Below are 11,993 nucleotides of genomic sequence, written 5' to 3'. Positions count from 1 at the left end.
TGTGTGGTTACCTCCCAAGCTTGCGGCCTTTGCCAAAGCACACCGCCACTTGCTGGTTCTCTTCCAACTCACACATGATCCCAACTTGAAATACATGGCCAGTTCTTCATTATTACCTGGTCTGTGTGTTGGATGAACGAGTTGAGTTGGGGTGCAGTTAGGCATAGCCCCCAGCCAGCAAATTTAAAAATCTTTATTCAATGTTAGAAAGTTTAGCTTCCCCATTTTAACCCAATAAAAATGCACAATTGCTCAGTAAATCTAACAATTTACAGCATTGCTACAGTAACTTTGCAAATAATTGCATTTATTGAATTTAGAGATACGGTATAATAACAGGCCATTCCGGCTCAACGAGCCTGCGCCGCCCAATAAAAACCCATATCTGATGGAGAGCACTTGGTAAACACACTCCTTACACACACACACTCACTCACTCCCTGGTCATTCTGCTGTCGCTGAACTGAGTATGCACATTTCAATGTCTTCCCCAGTATATTCGTCTAATGGGTCCTAAAGACCATAAAACCATAAGACAAAGGAGCAGAAGTCGGCCATTCAGCCCAGTGAGTCTGCTCCGCCATTTTATCATGAGCTGATCCATTCTCACGTTTAGTCCCACTCCCCCGCCTTCTCACCATAACCTTTGATGCTCTGGCTACTCAGATACCTATCAATCTCTGCCTTAAATACACCCAATGACTTGGCCTCCACTGCTGCCCGTGGCAACAAATTCCATAGATTCACCACCCTCTGACTAAAAAAAATTTCTTCACATTTCTGTTCTGAATGGGCACCCTTCAATCCTTAAGTCATGCCCTCTCGTACTAGACTCCCCCATCATGGGAAACAACTTTGCCACATCCACTCTGTCCAAGCCTTTTAACATTCGAAATGTTTCTATGAGGTCTCCCCTCTTTCTTCTAAACTCCAAGGAGTACAGTCCAAGAGCGGACAAACGTTCCTCATATGTTAACCCTCTCATTCCCGGAATCATTCTAGTGAATCTTCTCTGCTGGGTTGATTTTACGGTGCCTTTCCTGCCATACGCGGTGGAATATTCTATTTCTTTAGTAATGAAGGTGTATAAATGTGTATATGTTGTTTGTATAAGGTATTTAAGGTAGATACTTCTGTTTATTCTGTAATATGATTGTAACTATATTGTGGGGTGCATCATATTCTGATTCATGTGTAGTCTTAACTTAACTTTGTAGCTAATTAAAGACTGTATGCCCTGGTGTCTAATAAATGGGTGGATCGCTCTTAGTGGGACAGAGAGAGATCGGGGCTAACCGGACAAAATTAGTATGGTGTTATTACTGTGCTTTCTGGCAGATATCTTTTTGTAAATATTGGCAGTTTTCTTTTCACTATTTTCACAAATTTTTGACGCAACTAATAAACATCCTTGTACGAAAGTGCTAAGTGACTCCAGCCATTTTTTCTTTGGTCACAACCCACATATCTAACACCATGTAACCTGCATACCTTTGGAATGTACTAACTCTTTACAGACAGCATGGGGAATTGAAGCCTGTCTGCTCACCGCTACGCAAGCCATTATAAAATATAAAGAATAACCGATAAGGAAACCATCTAAAATATCCGAATTAAACTATAATATTCCAAGATGGATATGTGCAATTTGAAGACAAAACCCCACTCAGATTGATATTTAAGCAAATCTGCTGTTCAAATTTTTGTATCAACTCTCCAGTTAATTATTTTGAAAACATCAAATGCCTTTTATTCTATCAAATGTAATAAATGATGACAAGAGAATAAAAGAGGAATAGAGGAGATGAATATGACAGAAATACCAGTTAGTCAGACTTCTGGGACCCAAACACTAAGTAAACATTCATCATTACTAGCAGCGAGTGGGGGAAAAAGGGTCTGCAGCAATTGCGGAGATATCCAAGCAGTGCTTGCTTTGATTTTAGAGCGTCAACAGATTTGGGTAATCTAGAATGGGATAACCAAGTCTCCTTGGGATCTATCAGTGAACTGTGGTTGAGAGAATTTAACCTTTAATCATGGGATATCAGTGACAATATTAAATGCATTACTAGCGTGAGACTTTTTGCTACATTGCCACCTTTATAAAGGCTATGAACATCTCTCAACTGCAACTATAAAAACAGAGGCTTCTTTAAATATTCAAATTCCAGATTAAACAAATTATTTTTATATGCACAGACTTACATCCTTGCAACACACAGTTGCTCAAAATGTTTTGTGTATAAGTTGCTTACTTGGAAAGTAATGTACCTCATTATGACAAGATTTAAATGCTAAAATGTTTTGAACTGAATGCTGAGAAAAAGTCTTCTCTAAGTCCCCTGTGCTCTGCAAATTCACAATCTGTTTGCTAAACATTATCCTCTGATGCAGAACGTTTCAAGTAACAAGCGATATTATAAAACCTTATGACATAGGCCATTCAGCCCATCAAGTCTGCTCCACCATTCCATCATGGCTGATTAAGCCTCAAAACCCCATTCTCCAGCCTTCTCCCTGTAACCTTTGACACCCTGACTAATCAAGAACCTATCAACATCCGCTTTAAATTTACTTAATGACTTGGCATCTACAGCTGTCTATTGCAATAAATACCACAGATTCACCACCCTCTGACTAAAGAAATTCCTCATCTCTGTTCTAAAGGGATGTCCTTGTATTCTGAGATTGTGTCCTCTGGTCCTAGACTCCCCCATTAAAGAAAACATCCTCTCCACATCCACTTTAGTTAGGCCTTCCATTATTCAAAGGTTATAAACTACTTTGAGTTCTTTTGTATGAGCAAGCGTTTGGCAACATTAAAAACTAATTTAGCAGAACTAAGATTACGCAATAGCAAAACATATCCAAAGGATATCCGCCCATATCAGCTGACGTGATACTTACATGGAGGAGCAGCACGGCAGCGAGAAATGACTGGCCTTGACAGTAACCAATCTCTTCATCATATACCGAATAAGCCTGAATAAAATCACATTGCAATATTTGAGTATTCTGTGACATTCATCATACAAGATCTGTACAAAATGTACCAGCTAAGGAGAAAACCCCATTACGGTTACATCAGATTTAGGAAAATTAAACAATTCTCAATAATTCTTCACCTGCCAGGTCTAGAAGTTGTGCTTTCATGCAATATATTTTGTTTATACAAAATGAATAGGCACAAAAATATGGGTGAGTTAAAGTTCAAGTTTATTGTCATTCAACCATAAACATGCATACCACCAAATGAAATGTTCCTCTGGACCAAGTTGCACAACACAGTATTTATAACTCACACACAAAGTAATAGTACCACAAATAAATTAACAAGTAATAAGGTGCATTATTACAATAGACAATAAGTGCAGGAGTAGGCCATTCGGCCCTTTGAGCCAGCACCACCATTCACTGTGATCATGGCTGATCATCCACAATCAGTACCCCGTTCCTGCCTCCTCCCCATATCCCTTGACTCTGCTATTTTTAAGAGCTCTACCTAACTCTTTCGTGAAAGAATCCAGTGAATTGGCCTCCACTACCTTCTGAGGCAGAGCATTCCACACATCCACAACTCTCTGGGTGAAAAAGTTTTTCCTCAACTCCGTTCTAAATGGTCTACCCCTTATTCTTAAACTGTGGCCTCTGGTTCTGGACTCCCCCACATTGGGAACATGTTTCCTGCCTCTATCCTGTCCAATCCCTTAATAATCTTATATGTTTCAATCAGATCCCTTCTCATCCTTCTAAATTCCAGGGTATACAAGCCCAGTCGCTCCAATCTTTCAACATATGACGGTCCCGCCATCCCGGGAATTAACCTCGGGAACCTACGCTGCACTCCCTGAATAGCTAGAATGTCTTTCCTCAAATTTACAAGACATAGGAGCAGAATTATAGGTCATTCAACCCATCAAGTCAGCTCCAAATAGAAACTGGAAAATCTGTCAAAGTCGGTTTAAGAAATGCAAACACCACTTAAAAATTCACGCCATTTCAGACTACTGAGGGAAAACGTGATTGAAATGAAATGATAACCTTTTAAAGCTTAAACATTGGAATTTATTTGATTCAAAACCTCATGTTTTATTGTACAACAATTATTCTAATTTCTGAGTCCTGATGAAGGCTCTCAGTCCAAAACGTTGACTGTCTATTCCTCTGGAGAGGTGCTGCCTGATCTGTGGAGTTCCTCCAGCAGTTTGTGTGTGTTGAGTGTGAGAGTGTGCGACGACACTGGTGCCAAGCTGTATCGGCCCTAGTGCCTTTCCCTTGGACAACATCGGTGTCGTGGAGAGGGGAGACTTGCAGCATGGGCAACTGCTGGTCTTCCATACAACCTTGCCCAGGCCTGCGCCCTGGAAACCTTCCAAGGCACAAGTCCGTGGTCTCGCAAGACTAACGGATGCCTTAGACTCTCAATTATTCTATACTCCTTTCCTCTTTTGGTCTAATTCTGTTTTCCTTATGACTCAGAACTTGCCACTGAAGAACATAAAGAAACTCTAACATAAGAAGGGTTAAGAACACCTACCAAAGCTCGTCTTTAAGCCAATCAAAACGTGTGAAACCTGCAGGGTAATATCTGACATGCTCTAAAAGTAACAAATCAACAATTTATTAGACTGCCTGAAGGCAATTAACAACTCATCCTGGGCACTAGGAAGCATTAAACTGGAATTACTGATTCAAACCACATACAGTCTAAACTTCTGGTGAAGAAAGTCTAGAGGAGGAGTGTGGAATTTGGGACACAGACAGCTGGACATTTTCACTAGAAGGAAGAAACTAAAATGATCCAGATGAATGGATGTTTATCCAGCATAACGGCATGCTACAAATAGGTCGCAAATCACTGTCACAATTTCGTCCCCTCATCACCTATGGCAAAAATAGCTAATGTTTAATGTGAATCTTTGCTGGATGCAGCCCAACCTGCAGACTGCTTTCAGGATTGTCTGCTTATTACAAGTGACAGGTAATTTAAAACTCTTTGCAGCAATTTGTTTTCTTCAGAAAGGACAGTGAATTGTTGGAATTCTCCCTTGTGGAGACTAACATCCTCTCTCTATCAATGGCTATGTATTTATCTGGTTGGTGGGTTGGCTGGTTATTTATCTATCTACTGATCGATTTATTTATTTATTTATTGAGATTCAGCATGAAATAGGCCCTTCAAACCACGGTGCCCAGCAACCCCAATTTAATCCTAGCCTAATCATGGGAACATTTACAATTTGGTATGTCTTTGGACTGTGGGAGGAAACCCATGCAGTCACGTACAAACTCCTGACAGCTATATTTGTAGACAAATAGCCAGAGAGATTTTATATCTCTATATTTATACACAAATGTTTGTACATAATATCTCTATCTCTCTTGCTGGTGTGTGTGTGTGTGTGTGTGAGAGAGAGACAGAGAGTGCGAGAGAGCGCGAGAGAGTGAGAGCGAGCGAGTGAGAGTGAGAGAGAGAGAACAAGTGAGAGCGAGTGAGCGAGAGTGCGAGAGAGAGAGAGTGAGAGACAGTGTGAGAGAGTGTGAGGGTGCGAGTGAGTGAGAGACAGCGAGAGAGTGCGAGAGTGAGAGTGAGACAGTCAGAGTCAGAGAGAGTGTGAGAGTCAGAGACAGCAAGAGTGTGAGAGAGTGAGAGAGAGTGAGAGTGAGAGAGAGTGTGAGAGAATGAGAATGAGAGTGAAAGAGAGAGTGAGAGAGAGTGTGAGAGAGAGAGTGTGAGAGAGAAAGTGACAGAGTGAGAATGAGAGTGAGTGAGAGAGTGAGAGAGTGAGCAAGAGAGCGAGAGAGAGAGACAGACAGACAGACTCTGAGGCTATATGTGTGAATATACACACACACACAATTAACTGGATAGTTATGTGCACTTACGTTGCTGTTAGACACCACACCGTGCTTCAAGGGAACAGTTGCGTTTGCGTGTATCACGTTACCTATTTAGGCTGATAGATGCTAATTCAAAAAGCAGTGACTTTTGTTAATTTTGTTTTTTTTTATATATTTTGACTTCAAAAGAAATTTTGAGACCCCTGCCACGAAAATATTTGACACTAGCCAAAAAAATGACCCTACTGTACTGGACCAAATTAAATGTTATCCACCTAACACCACTCATCGTCAGCTGCAGAAATAACTGGAGTGCCAAAATGTACAATGACACAGTTGATACATCAGCAAGATAAACTGCAAAAATAGGTATTATTCAAGGAACAACAACGTGAGGATCCAAATGTTGAAGAGGCCCTCAATCAATGGTTTTCCATTCTAACTGGATGAGATGTGCACGTCAGTGGACCAATGTTAAAAACAAGTCAGGGGAACTAGCTTATGGAGACTGGGACATGAAGTTTAAAGCAACAGAGGGCTGGTTGTCTCGATGGAAATGTAGGTACCACATTAAATTCAAGTAAACACATGGCGAGAAAGGTCGTGCTGATGATGTAAGTGCAGAATTTATATACAATGCTGATGAAACATGCCTTTTATTGTGCCATGCTAGTTGGTTCCCTTTGCTACAAAAACACAGCATTATCAGGTACAAAGAAAGCAACTGATCACATAACTGTGCCGTGTTGTTCAAATATGTCAGGAACAGTTAAAAGAAATTGTTGGCTATTGGGGAAAGTGTTCAACCTCGAAACTTTAAGGGGCTAAGAATGGATAGTTTACCAATTGAGCATACACTCGATGAACTTCTCCATCAGTACCCATTACAAACTAATACAGGGCTTTATAGTTCTGTAGTAATAGTGCTCGTGTTCTAATTTGTTCTGTATTTCACTTAAATACGTAATTATTACTCAATTCAAAAATAGTTATTTCGAAGAAGCTTCAGGTAATTGGGGCAGCCGCTTAATTGGACCAAAATGCACTGGTCTCAGTATGTCCTGATTAACCAGAGCCGCTGTGTATTATATATACAATAGTGTAGTGGCTAGCGTGAAACTCTTCCAGCACCTGTGACTTGGGTTTGATTCCCACTGCTGTCTCTACATATTTTTCCCGTGACTGCTGGACTGACCACATCCTGCTGAGAAGCAAGCTGTCATTTCAGCTCGCCAGGGCGCACCAGTGCCAGCAGGCTGACACTAAGCAGAAGCTGAACATTCGACGGCTCGCTGACCCCAGCATTGAAGGGGAGCTGATCAGCAAACTGGAGGAACAACCTGAGCAACTGCCTGACCCAGAAACAGCATGGGCTGTCCTCAGAGACACCCTGTACAACACTGCTAGTGCCGTTCTCTGGCACCCCAAGAGGAAGCATCAGGATTGGTTTGATGAGAACAACTCTGATATTGTCACCCTTCCCAAGCCTTTGCAAGCTGGCTCAGTGACAAATAGTCAAGCTCCAAACATGACCGCCTGAAGCACCTCGCTAGTAAGGTCAAGGCTGAGCTGCGGAAGATGAAAGATCAGCGGTGAGAGGCCAAAGCCGCAGAGCTTCAGTACTACACTGACTGGAACAAAACAAAGAACTTTTCTATGGTCTAAAGGCAGTGTATGGACCTCCCTCCAACATCATGGTACCAGTTCGCTCCTTGGATGGAGTGCTCCTCACTGACAAAGGCGACATTGTCCAATGCTGGGCAGACCATTTCAACCAGCTGCTGAACAAGCCATCCCAGACAGAGGACCAGGCCATAGAAGACATGCCCCAGCGCCCAATCTTGGAGGCCCTTGATGCTCCCCCCACATTGGTCGAAGCTAGGAGGGCAATTAAGCAGCTGCAGCCCGGTAAGGCCTCTGGCCTGGATGGAATCCTACCAGAAGTCTTGAAGAAGGGTGACAAATTCCTTCTTCTGAGGCTGACAGAGCTCATGCAGCAGTTCTGGGAGAAGCCTGTGTACCACAGGACTTTAGGGTTGCAGACATCATCCTGAACAAGAACAAGGGGGACAGACCATCCTGGGACAACCACAGAGGCATAACTCTCCTGCGCACAGCTGGAAAGATCATGACCCGTATCATACCGAACAGGATTACCTCTCACCTCCAGGATGACATTGTCCCAGCGAGCCAATGTGGTTTCAGATCTAACGGAGGGACAGTGGACATGATCTTTGCTGTCAGACAGATCCAGGAGGAGTGCCAGGAACAGAACCAGAATCTCTACATCCTCTTCGTGGATCTGACGAAGGCATTTGATACCATCAGTCCCACAGGCCTTTAGCGCATCCTTACCGAGTTAGGCTGCCCCCCAAGGTTGGTCAGCAGTCAGGTCATTCCACAATGGCATGATGGCCAGGGTCATCGAAAACGGCTACACCTCTGACCCCTTCCTAGTAAGTGAAGGTGTCAAGCAGGGCTGTGTTCTTGCGCCTACTCTGTTCAGCTTGCTGTGGGAATAACAATATACTATTGGACTGATAGGACACTTCTTTGGTCTGCGACACCTCAAGCTGTCTTCACCTACCCGGGAAGCTGCCTCACCTCCTCCTGCAGTCTAGATCGAGAGGTCTCAAACAGACTTGCAAAAGCTGGGGTATCTACTGGCAGGCTATGGACACGTGTGTGGGGAGAATGCGGCATTCGGCTGAAGACCAAGATGGCAGTCTACACAGCAGTCATCCTGACTTCTTTGCTGTATGGCTGTGAAACACAGACCCCATAACACAGGCACGTCAAGATGCTTGACCAGCTCCACCTGCGATGCCTTCACAAGATCACGGGCATGTCAAGGCAAGAAAAGAGTCCCCACCACAGAAGTGCTACGAAGGGCAAAGCTCTGGCACAGGACACTGATCACGAAGGCTCAACTTTGATAGGTTGGACATGGAAGACAACAGCCTTCCAAAGATAGTATTCTTTCCAAATGGACTTCCGAGAAGAAGCAGCAACATGGTTTTTTTTCCAGGTGCTCTATTTCCTCCTACGTTCTAAAGACGCACAGGTTAGGTGGTTACACGGGTGTAATTTGGTGGCGTGGGCTCATTTAGCTGGAAGAGCCAAATCTCTAAATGTGCAATATCTCTTAAATTAAAAAAAACACCAACGGTTTTTTTGTGACTTTTCTAACAGAGCCACTTCATCTGTGTCTCTCCTTCGTAGGAAAGTTCACAAGTTGTACTCCAGAGACTCAAGTACAAGTTTCTGGGAAAGACAATGAGGTATTGAGATGCTGCACTTTTGGAAATGCAATCTTCTAATTAGAAATTAAATCCAAGGTCATGTCCAATCTCCGGTCCAAACAAAAATTTGAAAGCACTATTTTGAGGAACAGTAAGGAAGCTCTTTTCATTACCCTTCAGCCAAAGTTACTAAAAGTCACCCTGACTTACTGTTTGCTCAAGTTTGCTATGCACAATGTTAGAAAAATACTTTATTTAGCTTTAAGCAGGGAGTCCCAACCTTTTTAATGCCATGGACCAAGGGGTCCGAGGACCCCAGGTGGGAACCCCTAGCTGAAAGCAAATTTGGATGTGCTGGGCTATGAAACTCTCCACATAAACACTGGTGCTGCATCTTCTGCTTAAATCTCCCAGTGATACTGTCATCTAGTCCACAGGATCAGATAGTTTAATGGAGAACTCAAAACATCCAGTTAAGGGGTTTCGAGCCAAAGCTCTGACAATTCAGGTTCAGGTTCATTTATTTATCACATGTACAGTGAAACATATAGTCAAATCTGCCTTTTGTCTTGACAACCAACACAACCTAAGGATGTGCTGGGGGCAGCCCGTGAATGTCGCCACACATCCTGGCGCCAAAGTAGCATGCCCACAACATTCAGAGAATAACACAGAACACAACAAGCAACAAAACAGCAAAACAAGCCCCTTTCCTCTTCTACTCACCCCACCCCCAATCTCTCTCTCTCTCTCTCTCTCACACACACACACACACAGTTCTCCAACTTCAGGCCAAGCCTCCAGCAACCAGCCACAGGGCTCTGACTTCTGATCAGCCTTGAGCTTCAGTCTTCGGTATCAACCAATGGACTAGCCGATGGCAAAACCCCCAAACTCAAGGCCTTGAACTCCAGCCCTCATGCCTTGTGGGGCAGCCCAACGTCCATGGATGTCCTTGGTCACTGTCCACATCGGGTGTGGAGCACAGGCCTACATGCTCGACCCGTCTGATTCCTCCAGTACAATACTGTTGCTCCCGATTCCAGCTTATATCTGTAATTTAGTGTAATTAAAGGAATAAAGAGCTGATGTTTTAGTAAGGAAGGGGGAAGAAGTACATGCGCTTATACTTCTACCTCTGCCCCACCACCTTATTCCAGCTTCTGCTCCCTTCCTTTCCAGAGGTGATGAATACAGGACCGAAAGCGTTATATTTGAATGCGTGCAGTATACTGAATAATGCTGGTGAACTTGTAGCAGTTACAGATTGGCAAGTATGCTGTTGTAGGCATCAGTGAATTCATGGCTGAACGAAGATTATAGCTTGGAGCTTAATGTCCAAGGGTACACAGTGTATTGAAAGAACAGGCAGGAAGGCAGAGGGGGCAGCGTTGGGAAAGAAATGAAATTAAATCATTAGAAAGAGATGACATAAGGCTGGAAGGAGTAGAGACATTGTGGATGGAGCTAAGGATCTACAAAAGTAAGAAAAAACCTGATGGGAGTTGTATACAGACCCCCAAACAGTAGTAAGAAGATAGAACATAGAAAATCTCCAGCACATTACAGGCCCCCAGCCCACAATGCTGTGCCGACCATGTAGCCTACTCTAGAAACTGCCTAGAATTTCCCCACCGCATAGCCCTCTATTTTTCTAAGCTCCATCTACCTATCTAAGAGTCTCTTAAAAGACCCTATTGTATCTGCCTCCACCACCTTCGTTGGCAGTGCATTCCACGCACCCACCACTCCGTGTGAAAACCTTACCTCTGACATCCCCCTTGTACCTACGTCCAAGCACCTTAAAACTATGTCCCCTCGTGTTAGCCACTTCAGCCCTAGGAAAAAGCCTCTGACTATCCAAACGATCAATGCCTCTCATCATCTTATACACCTCTTTCAGGTCACCTCCCATCCTCTGTCACTCCAAGGAGAAAAGGCCAAGTTCACTCAACCTATTTGAGGATGTGGTCTACAAGTTACAATGGGAAAAATAAAATGTACGCCAAAAGTGCAATGTTACACAAGCATAGGGGAATTCAATATGCAGGTAGATTGGGAAAATCAGGTTGGTGTGAGATTCCAAGAGGGGGAATTTCTAGAAAGCCTACAAAATGGATTTTTCGAGCAACTCACGGTTGAGCCCACAAGCGGATCAGCTATTCTGGACTGAGTGCTGTGCAATGAACTAAGTTTAGAAGAATGGGGTTTGGTGGGGGCGGGGGGCCGTCTCACTGAATACTGAAAGGCCTAGATGGATTGGGCACGCACAGGATGTTTCCTATAGTGGGAGAATCCAGAACCAGAGGTGGTCAGGAATTTCTTTAGCCAGAAGGTGGTGTATCTGTGGAATTCATGGCCACAGACGATTGTGCAGGCAAGTCATTGGGTATATTAAAGCAGAGGCTGATAGATTCTTGATTAGTGAGGGCATCAAAGACAGGAGAATGAGGTTAAGGCGGCAAACAAACCAATCATTATCGAATGACAGAGCTGACTTGATGGACCAAATGGCCGAATTCTGCACATATGTCTTATGGAGTAATACTCCTGTAAATATGTTTGAAAATGGGATGTAAATCACAAAAATTATTCACTTTTTTAAAAAAAAGTGAGGCAGAGTAAATTCACTGTGTGCTAACTGGACTGAAACAGAAGCCACAGCGAAGGACCAAACTCATGAACTTTTACCACGGAGTTAAATAGTTCAATCATTTTATAAGGTAATTTGTTGTCCAGGCTAGCACTCATACTGACAAAACCTGAAGGCAATAAATCATTATAGCCTGAGAAAATTGAACTTAATATCAATATAATTAACCAAGATGATCTTTTCTTTATTTTATTAAATGATTCAAATCCATTAAGTTCCTAAATTACATGTGAGAAAGGAATTGCATTTTTCCT

General features: G+C 43.1%; 1 protein-coding gene across 5 annotated transcripts in view; it reads right to left on the bottom strand.

Annotated features, from left to right (window-relative positions):
• LOC140186475 (rab GTPase-activating protein 1) overlaps nt 1-11,993 on the bottom strand; it is a 250,738-nt gene that overhangs the window by 50,848 nt on the left and 187,897 nt on the right. For all 5 annotated transcript variants that reach the window (XM_072240791.1, XM_072240793.1, XM_072240794.1 and 2 more), the window contains one exon: nt 2,911-2,985. In XM_072240791.1, the coding sequence (XP_072096892.1) occupies nt 2,911-2,985 (75 nt within the window). The remainder of the gene's footprint in view (nt 1-2,910; nt 2,986-11,993) is intronic.

Source organism: Mobula birostris, chromosome 22, assembly GCF_030028105.1.
Source record: "Mobula birostris isolate sMobBir1 chromosome 22, sMobBir1.hap1, whole genome shotgun sequence".
NCBI lineage: Eukaryota > Metazoa > Chordata > Chondrichthyes > Myliobatiformes > Myliobatidae > Mobula > Mobula birostris.
The sequence above is the reverse complement of the archived record's forward strand: the minus strand, read 5'-3'. Positions and strand labels throughout refer to the sequence as shown.